The 16,928-nt window shown below is 60.7% G+C and overlaps 8 protein-coding genes across 8 annotated transcripts; 6 read left to right on the top strand and 2 right to left on the bottom strand.

Moving 5' to 3' along the window:
* Positions 1 to 130: 130 nt before the first annotated feature.
* On the bottom strand, positions 131 to 3,631 carry HETIRDRAFT_469386 (uncharacterized protein; the record flags this gene model as incomplete). The annotated part of the gene is made up of 10 exons (XM_009543008.1): positions 131 to 1,032; positions 1,102 to 1,242; positions 1,326 to 1,379; positions 1,430 to 1,577; positions 1,634 to 1,679; positions 1,745 to 2,209; positions 2,271 to 2,421; positions 2,485 to 2,703; positions 2,781 to 3,178; positions 3,259 to 3,631. 10 exons carry the CDS (start codon positions 3,629 to 3,631, stop codon positions 307 to 309), a joined length of 2,721 nt encoding a protein of 906 aa, XP_009541303.1. The 3' UTR covers positions 131 to 306.
* A 144-nt stretch (positions 3,632 to 3,775) lies between these two features.
* HETIRDRAFT_242034 (uncharacterized protein) lies at positions 3,776 to 4,472 on the top strand (the record flags this gene model as incomplete). The annotated part of the gene is made up of 3 exons (XM_009543007.2): positions 3,776 to 4,100; positions 4,154 to 4,333; positions 4,408 to 4,472. Coding segments are annotated over 3 exons (570 nt in total), but the record flags the coding sequence as incomplete, so codon positions are not given.
* Positions 4,473 to 4,958: 486 nt separating this feature from the next.
* Positions 4,959 to 6,229, top strand: HETIRDRAFT_413703 (uncharacterized protein; the record flags this gene model as incomplete). Its single annotated transcript, XM_009543006.1, has 5 exons — positions 4,959 to 4,998; positions 5,047 to 5,089; positions 5,289 to 5,484; positions 5,736 to 6,107; positions 6,191 to 6,229. 5 exons carry the CDS (start codon positions 4,959 to 4,961, stop codon positions 6,227 to 6,229), a joined length of 690 nt encoding a protein of 229 aa, XP_009541301.1.
* A 112-nt stretch (positions 6,230 to 6,341) lies between these two features.
* On the top strand, positions 6,342 to 7,358 carry HETIRDRAFT_413702 (uncharacterized protein; the record flags this gene model as incomplete). The annotated part of the gene is made up of 2 exons (XM_009543005.1): positions 6,342 to 7,070; positions 7,125 to 7,358. The coding sequence occupies 2 exons, from the start codon at positions 6,342 to 6,344 to the stop codon at positions 7,356 to 7,358; spliced, it is 963 nt and encodes a 320-aa protein (XP_009541300.1).
* Positions 7,359 to 10,698: 3,340 nt separating this feature from the next.
* On the top strand, positions 10,699 to 11,743 carry HETIRDRAFT_407058 (uncharacterized protein; the record flags this gene model as incomplete). The annotated part of the gene is made up of 5 exons (XM_009543004.2): positions 10,699 to 10,871; positions 10,931 to 11,072; positions 11,146 to 11,418; positions 11,475 to 11,563; positions 11,620 to 11,743. The coding sequence occupies 5 exons, from the start codon at positions 10,699 to 10,701 to the stop codon at positions 11,741 to 11,743; spliced, it is 801 nt and encodes a 266-aa protein (XP_009541299.1).
* Positions 11,744 to 12,458: 715 nt separating this feature from the next.
* On the top strand, positions 12,459 to 14,664 carry HETIRDRAFT_306247 (uncharacterized protein; the record flags this gene model as incomplete). The annotated part of the gene is made up of 13 exons (XM_009543003.1): positions 12,459 to 12,623; positions 12,685 to 12,771; positions 12,824 to 12,918; positions 12,968 to 12,990; positions 13,044 to 13,101; positions 13,152 to 13,234; positions 13,415 to 13,764; positions 13,815 to 13,824; positions 13,876 to 13,899; positions 13,952 to 14,069; positions 14,131 to 14,143; positions 14,198 to 14,286; positions 14,337 to 14,664. 13 exons carry the CDS (start codon positions 12,459 to 12,461, stop codon positions 14,662 to 14,664), a joined length of 1,443 nt encoding a protein of 480 aa, XP_009541298.1.
* Positions 14,665 to 14,929: 265 nt separating this feature from the next.
* HETIRDRAFT_121782 (uncharacterized protein) lies at positions 14,930 to 15,702 on the bottom strand (the record flags this gene model as incomplete). The annotated part of the gene is made up of 6 exons (XM_009543002.1): positions 14,930 to 14,983; positions 15,041 to 15,130; positions 15,186 to 15,383; positions 15,435 to 15,491; positions 15,549 to 15,632; positions 15,697 to 15,702. 6 exons carry the CDS (start codon positions 15,700 to 15,702, stop codon positions 14,930 to 14,932), a joined length of 489 nt encoding a protein of 162 aa, XP_009541297.1.
* A 246-nt stretch (positions 15,703 to 15,948) lies between these two features.
* On the top strand, positions 15,949 to 16,837 carry HETIRDRAFT_307574 (uncharacterized protein; the record flags this gene model as incomplete). The annotated part of the gene is made up of 3 exons (XM_009543001.1): positions 15,949 to 16,162; positions 16,220 to 16,551; positions 16,607 to 16,837. The coding sequence occupies 3 exons, from the start codon at positions 15,949 to 15,951 to the stop codon at positions 16,835 to 16,837; spliced, it is 777 nt and encodes a 258-aa protein (XP_009541296.1).
* Between the last annotated feature and the right edge of the window lie 91 nt (positions 16,838 to 16,928).

The following is a 16,928-nucleotide window of genomic DNA, read 5'->3' as shown; positions in this document are numbered from 1 at the left end:
TAGATGCCCAAATATGTGTCAAGGCGTTTGATGCTGGCGTCATCGACGTGTCACGCGTCACGGGCGATCCCACGCCGTGACCGCACGCCCCAAAAGGAGTAGCACGAGCAACAAACCACACGCCGTACGTCTAGGAAATAGTAGTCTATGCATCCGCAGTCATTGTAAAGATAGAGCAGCGAGTCCGTGGTATGTATGTGCGAGACGGCGATGGGTGAGTATGACAGGTATGGGTGGCGAAATTGCGAATGATACAAGCGAAGCGATCTTCTTCTTCTCTGGCTCTGCGCGCGGCCCAGGCGGTTCTTACTTCGGCGGATGGGGCTCCACGGGCGTGATGCCCGCGCTGGTGTTCGTCCGCCCGCGCCGCAGCGACGGCTTCGCGGTGAGCGGCGTGACGCGGCGCGTCTCGGTCGTGATCGTCAGGTCCCCGTCCCCGTCCTCGTCCTGCGTGCTCGCCGCGTCCTCCGGGTACTGGTACGCGAGCGATCGGAGCTCGTCCGCGTCCTCATCCGTGCTGTCCTCCTCGTCCTCGCCGTCCGCGTCCTCGTCGTCGATCTCCACCGCCACAGGCCGCGTCCACCGCGCGGACGCGACGGCGCCGTCGACCCACTGCAGCGTGTCCGCGCCGACCTCGCGCAGGCGCCGCGTGCGCATCTGCCACGGGAGGCTTCCACTGCTCCGGCGGCTCGCGCGGCTCTCGCTGCGCGCGTGTCCGTTGCTCAAGCGGCCCGCCCCTCTACCGCCGATGCCGGCGGGGGCGTCGTCGCGCGGCGCGGGCGGCTTCGGCGACGCGGAGAGCATGCGCGGGTCGGAGGGGAGCAGCAGGGGCAGCATGTAGCGCGAGTCGAGGAACTCGCCGAGGACGTCGGGCGGCCGCGCGGGCTCCCACGCCGTCGCGTCCTGGTCGTGGTCGAAGAGGAGGTCGATGTTGCGCTGCGCGGAGCCCGCGTCCGTCGACGCGGAGGAGATGGATGGCGCGGTCCCGTCGTTCAGCGACATCTCGTCGCGTTCGCGCTCGCGCTCGCCCATCTGGACGTGTGGGCGCGCGCGCACGCCGGGGTCAGGACAGGTTGAGTGAAGGAGAAAGGGTGGACGCACCTCTCTGCGGAGAGCCTCGACCCCGAGCTTGACGCGGTGCCGCTCCCAGTCTTTTTGGAGCTGCGCGAGGTACTGGCTGCACTCCTCCGTCATGCGGCCCTCTTTGACTTCGTACTTGTAGTCGCGCACGGCGCGGCGCATCTGGCGGGCGGGCGGGCGGGCGGGCGGGCGTACAACATATCAGGAAGCGCACGCACGCGCAATCGTCGAGACGGCGGACGCACCTGCAGCGGATTCAGATGCTTCATCGTCTGGATGGTCGCCACGAGGTTGGGAAACTCGGTGATCGACGACAGGCACTGGGGGTTCGTTAGTAAGTTATCAGGACGCCTGGGAGGAGAGAGCGACGCGCCTGCAGCCAGTTGACCAGATCTCGCACGGGGGAAAAGTGCGCGATGACGCCGCGGGGCAGGTTGACGGACTCGACCCACTCCTCCAGCGCGCTCAGGTTCATGCCGATCTGGAAGGCGCGCGAGCTGGGACCGCGTCAGCCACGCGCATACATTTCCCAAGGGAAAACATCGTCGCTCACCGACACACGTATTTCTTGCGGGTGATCACGCGATTGAAGATCTCGCCTACAAGCGGTGGCAGGCTCGTCAGCCGTCGGACCCTCGGGAGCGGCAGCGTGGGGAGAGCTTACAGGCGATCCAGTAGAACACTTGGGACCACATCTGCGTGATGAGCGCGGGGTTGATGCCCGAGAGCGTGAGCAGCGTCTGCAGCGCGTCGAAGAACGAGGTGATGTCGCCCGGGTGGGGCGAGTCCTGCTGGAACGCGGCCTGGAGCGGCGTCGCGACCGAGCCCGCACGCGTGCGCGTGAAGCTCTGGCGGAGGGACGAGAAGCTCATCGAGTTGGAGGGCGAGCCCGGGTGAGGGGTGGGGAGCGGGGACGGCGGGCGGCTCGGCGCGTTGGGGGACCCGGGGGTGCGCGGCGGGGGGAGGGTGGGAGTCGCGTTTGTTTTCTTCTTGGGGGCGAAGGAGCGCAGGAAGGACCAGTCGGACTCGAACTGGATGCCCTCGAACTCGGCCGGGAGGGGCGAGTGGTCGAGGATCGCGGTGTCGATGAGGTGGTCGATCCGACGCTCGACGTAGCGGATGATGAACACTGTCAACGGGCAGATCGCGTCGTCAGCTGGCGCGGGCGCGGGCGCGGGGATGAGACGCACCAAAGACGGAGTTGATGACCTCTTCGATGAGGATGAAGGAGCCGAGGAGCTCGCACGTCTCGTTGATAGAGTTGTCGCACCGCATCAGGTGGAGCCACGCGGTGGTGTTGTACAGCCAGAAGACCAAGCACGTCAGGTCGTCTGCGCGGCTCTGATGTGTCGTCGTCAACCAGGACGTCCCACGGACGACGAAGCGTGAGGGGAAGGAGCTTACGAAGAAGGTGTCTTCGATGGCATCGGTTGCGCCGATGATGAGGTCCTCGAGCCAGATGTGGTCGCAGGTGAGGCAGGCGAAGCGGGCGAGCATGTAGAGCGCGTAGGCAGGCTCCGAGTTGCGCAAGGAAGGTTGGAAGTTTGTGACGAGCGATTGGAAGATGTCGGGGAGAGAGGGCGGGGAGAAGACGAGCATGGTGGTATAATCCAGCGGAGGGGTCTGAGAAAGGGAAGAGGGGCGCACGGGGGCTTCGTCTAGCGCTCCTCGACCGTCGAGGTGGTATGGAAAGGACTCACATAGAGAGACTCGTCGCCGTCGTTCTCGTCTTCGTCGTCAGAGGAGGTGGAGGACCAGGCGTCCCACTCTTGCTCGCCCCACCACCTGGGGCTGATTCCCAGGCGGGTCTGGACGACGTCGCGGACGTGGCGCTGCTTTGCGTCGCGCAGGGTCTTCTTTTCGAGGGAGCGTCGGCGCTCCTCCATGCGGCCGCCGGTCCAGCCCTCGCCGCGCATGGCCTCGGCGAGGAGGAGGGCGACGTCCTCGCGGCCGGGCATTGTGGAGTGGGCGGTGACGACATCGAGGGGGGTGAGCTGGCGCTGTGTGAGGGCGAAGAGGGAGCAGCCGTGTGTCAAGAGATGGGAGATCAGGGTGGGGGGCGCGAGCAGGGCGGCGTGATGGAGGGCGGTCCACCCGGCTGGAAGGGCGAGGGACGCGCGCGGGGACGGGGACGGTCAACTCGGGGCTGGAGAGGGGGGGGGGGGGGCGAAGACGCACCGTTGTCTGGGGCGCTGACGTCTGCGCCCTCGGAGATGAGGAGGCGGACGGACTCTTCCCGCTCGACGTCGCGGTCGGACTCGGAGCCGAAGCCGAGGATGGTGAAGCTGATGAGGCCGAGGCCGTCCTCGTCGCGGACGGCGAGGTCGACGAAGGGCTGTGCGTGTGTGTCTGCGAGGAGGAAGGAGAGGAGGGCGAGGTCGCCGAAGAGACAGGCGCGCCAGAGGGCGTGTGCGACGAGGACGGCCCTCTGTGCGGGTGCGAGGCCGTGGCCGGGTGCGAGGAGCGGGGCGAGGAGGGCCGGGGTGGGGTAGATCGGGTGCAGGTCGGGCTCTGGGGCGAGATCGATGGGGGCGAGCGACGTGGATGCCATCCTCTGACCGCCCGTGCTGGCTCTCTCTCCTCGCTCCATCCCTGGTGGCGTCGCGTGACCCGGCCTCTTTGCTCTTCCCACCACATCGCCGCCATGCCTCCCGCAGACACTCGCCAGCCCGCCGCACACGACACCGACACCGACTCCCCCGACACCGACCACGAGCTCGCAAACCCGTCCCGTCCCAAGTCTAAAAAGACACAAAAGCGCAAATACCGCGCAACCGACACCACAAACTTCGGCGCCACCCTCCAGTCCCTCCTCTCCACCGACGCCCCCTCCGCCCTCCCGCTCTCCCTCAAGCCCTCCGTCTCCCGCAGGCAGAACGACGCAAAGCTCGAGCTCAAGGCACGCAGGGTCCTCAAGTCCGAGAAAAAAGACAAGGAGGACAAGGGCCGCGTGACAGACGTCATCGGCGGTTGGGGCGGCGAGACCGAGCGCGCCCTCCGCAAGGTCGCCCAGAGAGGCGGTCAGCCTTCCCGATCCCGTGTCCCCGCGCGCCGACGCTCACTTTGCTCGCAGTTGTCAAGCTCTTCAACGCCATCCAGCAGTCGCAGGCCTCCGCCGCCGTCGCCGCAGAGGAAACAAAAGCCGCGCGCGGGTCGGGCAAGCCCACGCTCCCCGCTCCCTTGCTCGACCCAAAGTCGAAAACAAAAAACAAGGGCAAGAACAAGGACAACCCCCTGGGCAGAGGCAAAGAGAGTCAGTCTCCACCCTCGCCCCTCCTTCTCTCTCCCTCTCGCGCTAAACATAGAGCCCTTCTCTTCGCTCCTCAGCCGCGCTCGATAAGGACGACTTCCTCGACATGATCAGGTCAGGCGGGATCGTATCAAAGTCGTGATCTAGACTACATACGCGGGCAGCCCTCCTGCCACCCCGCGCGCGCATCCCTCCGCGCATTCACGCGGCACACGCGGTGCGAGCAAGTCAGCAAGTGGCCGCGGCCTAAAAAAAACGCCCCTCTGGTCACTGGCAGCGCTCAGTGTCCGAGTCGCTTGCGTGGGCGCATGCACGGGTGGGAACATGGCTTCTGTGTCTGGACGGTCGAATATACTTAGTACCGACGACGCCCAACGCCCATATCTCAGATGATCGATCCCTTGCGAGTGTGTGCTTTTTGAGAGAAGCGTGGAGCTCAGTCTGATCTGCCAAGTGTTTCAGACGACGGGGCCTGCAGTGATGTTCTCTGGGCGTCTCTTTGAGAAGGGGTTCAATTGAGAGCAGTCACGGGCGCCCGCCCGCCACCCGGAAAGTTGAACGCTTTTGGAATGACCTACCCTGAATCAACCGTGCCCGATAAATCGCACACGACTCATCGCGTTTCGTCATGGTCAGTTTTTGCGCCTCTGTCCCCCCTCTCGCGATCCGTCTGTTGATCATGCCTTGAAAGACATCGAAGACTTCCATAACTCAAGACGAGTGGGAGCGGCGCTTGGGGGACGTGCAGGTCACGAAACAGTGCGTCTTTTCCTCCATGTTGGGGCTCGCGGCGGAAGAAGTCGTTCGAGGATGAACAATTTTTTGGGAATCTCTCTGAACTCCTTGATGAGGTTTAAAAATTGCATGTATTATCTGAACCGTCCTGCTTCTTCCGGCGTCGCCGTTCTTCGTCTGGTCTGGCTTGTGGAGCGCGCGCTGATGATGCATCGCCCGACAGCGATCTGAACCGGCTGGTGATGGACTATCTCGTCATCGAGGGGTACAAGTCGGCGGCGGAGGAGTTCAGCCAGGAGGCGGGGGTCGTCACGCCGGTCGACTTTGACAGCATCGAGAGCAGGATGAACATCCGGGAAGCGTTGCAGCGGGGAGATGTGCAGGATGCGATCACGCGTGTGAACGATCTGAACCCCGAGGTGAGCCTCCGTTTTTTTTTAAATTTCCGCACGGTCGGCCGGCTGGAGAGGCGCGTTCGCGCGCGGTCTCTGGACGCCGTCGCAGGATTAAACCTTTGCATGCACCACTCTCAGTCCCCACGGGGTCGATGATGATGATGCAACACCAAAACTTCAGTCTTCAATATGATGCACGCTCGCTTATTTGTTCACTTGTTCTCTCACGATTGAGGATCCGAGATGCTGACGGGAGGGGGGCGCTCTGATGGCAGATCCTGGACACGAATCCGGCGCTGTATTTCCATTTGCAGCAGCAGAAGCTGATCGAATATATCCGGCAAGGGGACGTTGCCGCGGCGCTACAGTTCGCGCAGGAGGAGCTAGCGCCTCGCGGGGAGGAGAGGCCGGAGTTCCTGTCTGAGCTGGAGCGGACGATGGCGCTGCTGGCGTTTGAGTCGTCGGCGGCGATCCCGACGGGGATCTCGGATCTGCTGTCGCCTGCGCAGCGGATGAAGACGGCCGGGGAGGTGAACGCAGCGATCCTGGAGAGCCTGAGCCAGGGGAAGGAGGCGAAGCTCGTCGCGTTGCTGAAGTTGCTGTGCTGGGGGGAGTCGATGCTGGAGGAGCGGGCTGAGTTTCCCAAGGTACGTACGGCAGCGGCCGAGGTGTGATGGGTCCTGGTCGTCTGTTGCGACGCGAGCGACTGACGTGTGCGTTGCGTGTGCAGGTGGACTTGAGCGATGGACCGATGACTCGGGGGGAGTGAGCGGTGCGCGGGGAGCGGGGAGTGAGCGGCAGGCGGCAATGGATGTAACATTATACTGTATATCGGCGTGGCGTGTGCAATGAGAAGCGTTAATGGCCCACAGTAAGAGTCAATGGCCCACAGTGAAGAGGACCGCTCGCGCGGGGGTGACCGGGGGCCGGGTGGCGGTCCCTGCCTGCTCTGTTCTCCTGCAGCTGCTAGGCAGACTGGCCCTCTCCCTCCCTCGACCCCAACGCAGCACGCGAGCACAGCGCAGACACGCCCGTCCCCGCGTGTCCCAGCTCACACCTCCACTCCCATGGCCGACGACACAAGGTCCCGCGCACGCAAGATACATCGCCCCATCTTCATCGTCGCAAATCCGGGCAGCGGCGAAGACGACGATGGAGAGCAAGCGCAAGCCTACGCCCCGCGCGCGCAGAAACACCCCTACAACCCCCAGCCCAGCCCCACCCTCACGTCCCCTCCCCCGGACAGAGCCATCCACCCCTCCGCCTCCTCCTCGTCCCACCGCGACCCTGGCCCTCTCACAACCACGAACCTCCCCAGCCACTCCCGCCACCACCCTGCCTCCAGATCCAACCCCACCCTCTCCTCCCCCTCGGGCACGAGCTCACCGCCCCCCACAACCCCCGGCCAGTCCGCCCCGCCCGGCGATCTCGTGGCAGACGCTGCGGCCAGACACGACTTTGCTCCCAGCTACTCCACAGACGCCCTTCACCAGCAGCACTCGTCCCACTCCATCTCCAACAAATCAACCTTCCTGGACAAGATGAAGGCCAACATACACCATCCCTTCGCACACGGCCGTCGTCTCTCCAGCAGCAGCAGGCCAACCACGGTGCGTCCTCTCTGTCTCCCCCCCTCAAACCGTCCTCCGCTCAGCCCCGCCCAGTCCCCGACAACCTCCACCTCCGACACCTATGCCACCCGCTTCCCCAACGACTCCTCCCGGTCCAGCCCCCTCGACAAGGTCCTCATCTTTGTCACCGGCGATTCAGATCAGTACTACACCGTCGACATCACCGGCTTCAGACACGGCGCCTTCATCAAGGAGCTCGTCTTTTCAAAGGTGCGTCGCCTCTCGTCGTCATCGCGCCCCGCGTCGCGCCCGGCTCGGCTCGGCTAGGCTCACCCCGTCTCTCGCCTATCACAGCTCCGAATATCGGACGAAGAGCAGGCCCAGTACTCGATCTATCGAACAAAAGTCGGGGCTTACGCCCTCGGCGACGCCCTCACCGACGACCAGCTCTACGAGCTCTGCCGCGACGAAGGCGACGCTGACTGCTCCCTCAAGTTCCTCGTCGCCAGCTCCTCCGCCGTCGTACACGAGAACCCGCCGTCCTCTCCCGTCATGTCCCCGACGGTCAGCACCGTGCCTCCCCCCGTCCTTCTTCCGTACAACAGCAACCGTTCCTACTCCCCGCAGCAGAGAAGGCGCTCGCAGTCGAGGCACGGGAGCATCTCGTCTGCCAGCGAACGCCTTCCGATCGAGCCCACGAATGGGTACGATCCGTCCGTCTCGGACGATTTCGACGGAATGGAGGAGAGCCAGAGAGCGACGCTGCGCCCACCTCCAAAACAGGCCGTGCCGTCCCTGCCGTCCCAAAATACGATCTCCCCTTCTCCCGTCGCGCGTCGGCCCCCCACGGGCCCCATGCGCCCTTCTTCGCCTCCGCAGATGTCCACCCTGTCCCCGCTGCCCCCGCTATCGCCAGACCGCGCGCGAGGCCCCACCGTCGACTACTCTCCGCGCCGCGCCGACCGAGGTCGTCCGGAGAACTCCCCGCAGTCGTCGCTGACGCTTCCACCCTCGATGTCCCCGGATCGATCGCGGACGCCGTACGACGAGGACGCGTCGGGCTCGCAGCTCAACGCGTGGGTCTACCATTCGCGCTCGGGGTCCGACGCCGCCGCCGAACGGGAGCGCATTCTGCAGGCTTCGGAGAGTCGGTTGGAGGTCGCCGGGCGGCAGTGGCAGCAGCAGCAGCAGCAGCAGGGGCAGAGAAGCGAACGACCGGAGAGGCCGAAGCGGAGAGTGCCCGTCGCGCGCGATACGTCGAGGTTGGGGCGCGAGCCGTCCTCGATGGACCGCTCGTCGCCTCTTCAGGAGAGCAGAGGTGGCCTGCGCCGTGAAAGGGGATACAGGAGCTCCCCTCGACACCCTCAGGACGCGACGGCGTACTTCAACGGCACGCCGCTGCCCCACGTTCCGCGACAGCCTCCGCCCGTCCCACCCGGCGGTCCCCCCGAGTCCCGCGGCTCCGGTCGACCCGTGGCGCAAGCCGTCCCCAAGGACTGGCCCGTGACTTGGAAGGGCCCCGGGCGCACAGACCACGCCCCCGCGCCCTCGACGCGGTACAACCTGAAAGGCGCGAAGAGCGTGGACGGCATGCGCGAGAAGTTCAACATCCCCAACATCTCCAACATCCCGGCGACGCTCATGCCCGGAGCGGGCCGCCGCACCCAGCCGCCGCTGCCGTCGCTGCCGATGGCGCCCTCGTCCTCGATGCGCGACGCCCTCGCGCCCTCGCACAGCACGGGCTACGTGAGCGGCGATACCGCGTTTTCCGCGCGTCGCGAGCCCATACACATGACGACGAGCCCCGAGAGCGCGCGGCCGTTCGTCATCCCGCAACCTGGCGCGTACGCCTCGCCCACGTCGTACCGCCCCGTCAGACCCCTGCCAGCGCAGCAGACCGGCGGCAGCGGTGGCAGCGGTGGCAGTGGTGGCAATGGACAGATGAACGTGGAGCCCTCTGCGGGGCCGATGCACGGCCCATCACTCCCGCGTAGTCAGCTGTCGAGCAGCTCGTCGATCCCGGCGTCGAACAGCACCGCAGGATCTGCCGGGCTGTTGTCGCCGCAGCAGGATCACTACCCGCGCCCGCGCTCGGCACTTGGAGACGAGTCTGCGCCACCGCCGCCGTATCGGCCCCAGAGGACGGTCGATGCGTCGGTGTTCGCTGAGCCTCTGCAGGAACCTGACTTTGTGCGGCAGCCGCCGCCCCCTCCACCGCCGCCCCCGCCGTCTCACGCTTCTCAGATCCCGATGTATCCGTTCTTCAGCCAGATGCCTCCTAGCTATTCTGGACGAGCGCCGACGGGCGACGCGGGGGAGCGGCCACAGGATGTGCACCACAGGCCGAGCGACGGCTCGAACCGCACGCCGCCGCGCAGCCCCGCTAGCCCGAGGAGCCCGAGGGCCGAGATACCGACTCGAGAGAGGTTCGGCCCGCGGCCCGACCCGTCTTCAACGGCCACAAGCAGTTCGTGGAGCACGGAGCTGCGCTCGCCGGACGCGACGGTGCTCGGGGGCGAGCGGAAGTACTTCCAGCAGATGCTCGACGGCCAGTCGAACGGGGGCGACACGGCGACGCTGCGGCCCAAGCAAGTGCTTCCGGTGATACCGCCGCCTCCGCCGCTTCCCCAATCGTTCCGCACGCCGATTCCGCCGCCTCCGCCTCCGCCGCTCCTCGCACCGCAACGCACCGCCATCACGCCGCCTCCGATCCCGACGACCGTGCTCTCGACGCCCTCGACGCCCGACGGCCACTCGACCGACGGGGGAGACGAGTGGGACAGCGAGGGCGGGACGCTCTGGCAGACGCCGATGGTGGAGGACGATTCGGGGACGCTGTGGCAGACTCCCATGCCGGATCGCCCGAGGTCCTCTGGGCGCGGCCCGCCGCTCACGGTCAAGATCGACTCCAAGTCTAGCTCGCCCGGGTCGTTGACGACGAAGGGCTCGAACGGGTACACGACGGCGATCCCCGCGGACTTTCCGCCGCCGCCGAAGAACCCACCGCCGGAGCCACCGGCGCCCGCGTGGGGCGCGCGGTCCAAGGGAAGCGGAGGAGGCGGAGGAGGAGGCGGCAGCGGGAAGAAGGGCGCGCGGGACGACGTGGGCGACGCGTTCCAGGACCAGTCGTGGGCGTCGCGCCCGAATCCGGAGGACGTGTACGACCGGCTGGAGAAGTTCTTCCCGGAGCACGACCTCGACAAGCCGGTGATCGAGGCGAGCTCGGGGGGCACGTCGCCGACGGCGACGGAGTACTCGTCGGCGGCGGCGCCGCAGCCGCACCTGCAGAACAAGCACTTCAAGCACAAGAAGTCGATCCGTGTCGTCGCGGAGGAGCACAAGCAGCGGATCGACCGGTCGTCGCGGATGCAGCAGTCGACGAGCATGCTCAGGAAGCGGAGCACGAAGCTGTGGGGGAGCAAGGTGGAGGAGGTGATGCCCGGGCAGCTCAAGGCGGGCTTGACGCCCTCGACGCCGGAATCGCCCTCGACGGCGGGTGCGGTGGCTCCCAAGCGTAAGCGTACCGCTCGCTCGTATGTTCAAGTTGTGGCGTCTGACTGTCCCCTTTTTGTTTGCAACAGCGATCTTCAAGTGGGTCCGCGGCGAGCTGATCGGCAAGGGCAATTTCGGGCGCGTGTACCTCGCGCTGAACGCCACGACGGGCGAGATGATCGCCGTCAAGCAAGTCGAGATTCCGCGGACGGCGAGCGACAAGAGCGATTCGCGGCAGGTGACCGTCGTGGAGGCGCTCAAGCTCGAGAGCGAGACGTTGAAGGACCTCGACCACCCGAACATCGTGCAATACCTCGGCTTCGAGGAGACGCCGACGTTCTTGAGCATGTGAGTCGCGTTGGCGCGTATCCTCTGTGCTGCGTGCGAGGCTGACGGGATCGCGCTAGCTTTTTGGAGTATGTTCCTGGTGGGTCGGTCGGGAGCTGCTTGCGCAAGTACGGGAGGTTCGACGAGGACGTCACCAAGTCGTTTTCGGCACAGATTCTCAGTGGACTGGAGTACCTCCATTCCAAGAACATCCTCCACCGAGTGCGTAGATGGATTGATCTCGTTCGTTCTGCGTGGTTCCTGATGTTTCTTTTTTGGCTGCCGACGCACGCAGGATCTGAAGGCGGACAACATTCTCGTCGAGCAAACCGGCGTGTGCAAGATCTCCGATTTTGGTATCTCGAAGCGGACGGACGACGTGAACGAGCAGGCGGTGCTCACCGCGATGCAAGGCACGGTCTTTTGGATGGCGCCCGAGGTCGTCAATATCGGCAAGCGGGGATACAACGCGAAAGTCGATATCTGGAGCGTGGGGTGCGTGGTGCTCGAAATGTGGGCGGGTGAGAGGCCATGGCGGAAGGAGGAGGCCATGGCCGTGATTGTCAAGGTCAGATTCTATGCTTTATTTTCGTTTGGAGTGGCATCTCAAATACGAGACCATAGTTGTATCATCAAAAACAAGCGCCTCCGATCCCGTCTGGTATCACGCTCTCTGCGTTGGCGGACGACTTTAGGCGGAGGTGTTTCGCGGTGTACGTCTTCTTTTTCTCTGGACCGCGCGACGTCTCCTGATAGGCCCTCTTCCTAGTAATCCTGACGAGCGTCCGTCCGCTGCCGAGCTGCGCAAGCATCCTTACCTAGTCGTCCCGCCAGAATGGACTTTCAAGGGTTTCAGCTTCAAAGACACTTTGAAAGAGGACGCTTCGTACTGAGTCTCTTTCTCCCTTCGTTCCGCTTATCGAACCATCTCGTCCCTCATCTGCTCTCCGCATCTGTGTGTTGTTGGTCGCATTTGTTTTTGACCCGCTACTGTTCCAGTCCTTACGCCCGCCTTCTCTCCCGCTCTTTTTTTTTCCCTCCTTTTTGGCACTTTCCGATACGTATTCAACCCACGCAATGTGTCCCCGCCCGCATTCCCTTGCTCCATATCCGCATGCATTTTTACCCCCCTCTGCACCAGCTTGTCTGTCTACAATAACCATACACTACATTTCCCCTTTTTGCCACCCAACGCCTGTGTTCTCTCCCTCTTTGCCTCTCTCGTCTCTCTCTCTTTCTCTCTTTTCGCAGCATACACGGTATCGGTGTACTCCGACGCGCGTACTTAATGACTAGCACGACACGGATTTCTCAGGATCTCTTGTATCACACTGATCTGTTCAACCATCATCGACACCTTGAAAAACACGAGTGATGCCTGTTGCCTTGTTCATACCCTACCCTTTCGTGTCCAGATCGCGGTGTCGTGATGTCAACGTGTGTTCCGAATCCGCTCAAGCGTGTGCCGGCGGTACCGATGGCCTGGCTAACGTTGTTTCCACGTGAGATGATGTCACTCCGTCCTGCGTCCTCAACCCTCCCAGCAGCTCCAAGCCTCGATGTTTCAAGCACCACCACCCACCCTCACCCTGTTCTTCCCTACCCGACATGTCCAAGAGTGACCGCTCGCATACTAACACTGACGGGATAAGCCAGCGTGAGGCCGCCGAGCGCATACAGCGCGTATGGAGGTCTCGGAACCGCGCCAGCTCGAAGAAATACATGACCCCGGACGCGCGGTGGAACGACGCGCTGTTGACCGTCGAAATGGAGGTACGTGATGAGTCGGTGTCTGTATGTTGCCGATATAATGTTCCGAGACCGTGCTTGCCAGGCCTCCGATATCGGTGCGCAGAGAGAAGGCGGCAACGGAGCCAAGATGCGCTGGCGGCGCGCAGCTGTGACGACGCAGCGGCTACACGTAGGTTTGAGTTCATGCGTGGGTTCTCATGATATGCTCACCTATGGCCCAGGATAGAAATAGTGTGCTGCGAAACGAAGGCCTGGATATTCCTGGAGCCGCGCACAAGCGGCTGGAGACGCAGCATTGGCTGGAACTCGTCGATGGGTGAGTCGATGGGTGAGCGAAAAGAATTACGTGTTGAACTTGCCTATAGGAAGCACCGCTATGGATCGAATCGTTAGTCTTCTCTACTATATACCGTCTCAACGGCCACTTATATTGGTTTACAGTCAAGTATTATTTTAAACGGTGGAAAGATTCAGATACCGAAGATAATTTTTTCAAATGGTGAATGGTAAACCTTCGTGTCGATGAATGCACATGCTCAAGACCTTCAGGCTGGACCGTGGGGACGGCAAAAAGCTCTCTTTGAAAGAATGTCCAAGGGAGCAGCTAGAGAAAGAGGTACGAGTCGAATTCTGTTCATGAGGATCCTGATCGACCGACGCGTCCCTCACAGCGTATAGTGTGCGTAGGTCGTCTATAAAACACGATCCGAACCCTTGTTTTACTATATATTTGACAGTTATCTTTCAGCCGAGCAGCGTACGTGACCCCGCTCTAGCGTGATGTTGTCAGAGTTAACGTGAACACACTCCAGGCTTGAACTACCTCGTCAACATCGACTCCGATGGGAAGCTGCGATGGGCACGAAATGGTCACCTAGTGGATACTTCGGCAGGGCACTGGAAGGACGCAGGTCGAGATGAGGGGATCGTTCCTCTGGACGCACCGGATGCCCCAGAACATCAAGGATCCAACACCTCTGCCTTGTCTCCCGTTTCGTCTTCGCTTTCATCAGCCGAAGAAAACGCCATTGCGCACTACGTTGGGCCTCAAAAGGGTAAGTATGGACTGACCCGAGCACTGCGAAGCCATTTCACCATCCACGGAATCATCGATAAGTTGCTGCGAAAGACGCTCAGGAGGAACACTTGGATATATGTTTCGGTGAGATCATATGTCACCTCGCTGTCGTGCCTGCTGAGACCACTGTCTAGGACATGAATTGTAAGCGTGTTGCCGGCCTCTGAACGTCCGATCCGTTAATACCCACGACAGTCAACTTATTTGTTGGCATTAAAGGTTTTCTTCCATCCTTCTTGCGCAATCAGCCCTCTCATTGAGCCGTATATAGAACCTGGAACGTTTCAGCACTCTTCGTTTCTTGCAGGCGGATTAGTGACATCTGCTGGCTTGATATCAGTCAAAGAGGGCATGATACACACTCTCTCACCGTTATCTGGACACTATAGGTAAGTCCGACTCAAGACAAACTCCGAATCGCAAACTGAAGCGTACTCTGAAACACGTAAGGACATCAATTGACGTACGTTCAATTGCACATCGACGCGATTGGCATGCAATGAATGTACACGCCTAGCATTTCCGAAGTTTTTTGAAGGCCCTAGAACGGCGCGGTGTCAATATGGAGAAGGTCGAGAAAAGTAAGGCCGAAACGGCCTTGTGGCTGTAGGTACCCTTGTTTTATTTGCCATCCTCATCTCACTTGCGGCAATCAGGATCGAACATCTAGCAAAGATGAGGAAACATCAATCAGAGCTGTTCTCTCGAGGTAAAAACAAAGCGAAAAGCACCATGGGAGAGGCTGGAGAACTTGGGGATGCAGTAGTTAGCGGAAGCTGGAAGCGCGATATATTGGAAGGCCGGAAAAAGCAAAGGCCTGAGGGGAAAGCGAAGGAAACTCACAGATCACAAAACAGCGAAAGTCAAGAGAAACGTGAAGAGCAACGTGGTGAGAAGGCCGAATGGCCCGTCTCCGGTGGCCCTCACGAGAGCGATGTTCAAACACGAGAAAAACACAACGGAGATCATTCTTCGCAGGTATAGAGGAGCGAAAGGATCAGCTTCGGGAATAACAATCAGGAGATGCTGCCAAATTGCTCCGTTGATGACAGTGAATGGGTCGACTGGGCTCTTGCAGATGCGGTTGTTCCCCCTTACCAGGTTTCTGCATTCTGCTTCCAGGATAAGGTGTTAGGCTGTACAAGACTTCGGTATGTTCTGATACATACCCGCCATCTCGGTACAACCAGCACGCTCAGACAGATATCAGTACATCAGGCTCCGATCTCTTCCACTTTCACTTCCTACTTCATGCTCTACTCCATTTACTCTCAATGTTCGAGATACCTACTGGAACTGCGGCCTTACCAGCGATGATGATACATTTCAGGGTGTTCAGCTGCAAAAAGATGAAACGTACCTTCTCGTCATAGTCCACCCATTCACCTTCCTCCAATTCAACGTCGGTGAAAGGAGTCCCAGACTCGATACCCTTGCACTTCCATGTGCCCTAACCATGATATTATGGATGTTGTTCCCAAGTAAAACACAGCATAGCAACTCACCCTTGGATCAAAACCTGTGAATTCAAGGCCTCTGCAATCAACAATCAAGAGAGGCGTAAATTGACCGTTGGCGTCTGCTGAATATGACTGAAGTGGCGATGCAAGCTCGAATTTTGCCGTGCTTTCACGCCTGCAGAGTCCGCAACGCCAGACAAAATGTGCGGTGTTGCCTTTGCTAGCGCTCACTTCATGTTCTTCCTGGCTGTCTGTCATTAATTGTGTCGAGGTTCAGCAGCGATGGTGGCGCACCACACGGTTCAGGGATACAAATTTGGGGTGGGTTTCGTTGCAGCTATTACATTTAACCTACACATTTCAGTGGTCCAGTGCCTGTCAGGGTGCTGCGATTGTGTATTGACTGACTTGAAAAAAGTACTCGAAGTCGTCCGAACCGGGCAGTAGATCTGTGACGTTCTCGAGATCCGCTTTAATCGACAGTGAGAGGCGCTGTGACAACCAAAACACGGTAAATGACGCGCCAGGTTGATCTTTTGATGTTCAAACTACTCACGACCATCTGAGTCAGATAGGTTAGATGATGTAGTCAAGCAGTCAAGCGCTCAGCTTGGGTAGAAAGCGGTTGTTTGCGCATGTATGGCGGCAGCCTCATCCAGAAACCCGCCAGGTCTCCGACTATTCTACAACTCATCTTGCCATGTTTCGGCCAGCGCAGTTCCATGGCACGACCGCACCATTCCGTGCTGCAAGACTACTGCACTCCTCTTCTGTTGTCGCATATCCCCGCAAAACGGCCCCCAAACCCATGGTGACTAAACAGCCCAGTGAAGCCGCCATTGCTGAAGGTCTGGAGGCGGAGGAGGGAACTGACATCGGCATCAACTCGGCGTGGGATGTTGAAAACTTGGAAGAGTTCAAAGAGGATGACACGACCGCTGCAGGTCACATATGGCTACAGCAACAACGTCAGACCTTGCAATACCTCCGCCTCATAGAGCATGAGATGCCAAAACTTGTCGGTGAGTTCTGTAGCTGATACCAAAGGCTCAATCTCATTCGAAACGCATCACTTGTAGCTTTCCGTAAAGAATTCAAACCTCCGACCTCTGAGACGCCCCTAGTCGCCCGATCCATCTGGTACGCCGGTGAAAATCACCCTGCAACCCATAAACGCACCATCGTCGTTCCTGTGTCCACCCTACCGCTTAAAGATAGGCACGCAGTGCACAACTTCCGCCTTCTGGCAGGCGTGCGGTGGACTCCGTTCCCTCCGAAGGATTCTGGTCTTCGTCAAAGAGAGAACAGCGAGGATGGCTATTTCAAGATATCTTGCGAGGATTTTAAGAGACCGTCTATGAATCTCAAATGGGCTAGCGACGTCTTGGACAAACTTATTGATGAGGCTAATGTGCGTTCTATCATCACGCCCGAGCTCATCTTGAAATGCTAACTGTTGCTTTCAGAGAGCGGGCAAGAGTTTCAAGGATATTCCATACGATCGACGGCATCTAGATGCGAAAGCTATGAAAGCTAAGAAGGGCAAGTTATTGAGGGATGTAGCTGGTGGTACAGGGCGGTATCTTTCCCCGCCCTCGATCAAAGACTTCCCCAAGTCTTGGTTGCCGAAACCCTCGCGATTGACGCCGAAGACTCTTCTGAACCCTATCCCTGCACCACCACAACCGGTTCAATAGATTTGTCTCGTCTCGCCTCGTTCCTATTCTTTATGGTGAGAGCTGCAATGGAAAACGGTTTCGTCCTCTCCAGGATGGTCACGTAGAGAGA

This window comes from Heterobasidion irregulare, assembly GCF_000320585.1.
Source record: "Heterobasidion irregulare TC 32-1 unplaced genomic scaffold scaffold_01, whole genome shotgun sequence".
In the NCBI taxonomy this organism is placed as follows: Eukaryota; Fungi; Basidiomycota; class Agaricomycetes; order Russulales; family Bondarzewiaceae; genus Heterobasidion; species Heterobasidion irregulare.
This window is presented reverse-complemented; position numbering and strand designations above follow the sequence as displayed.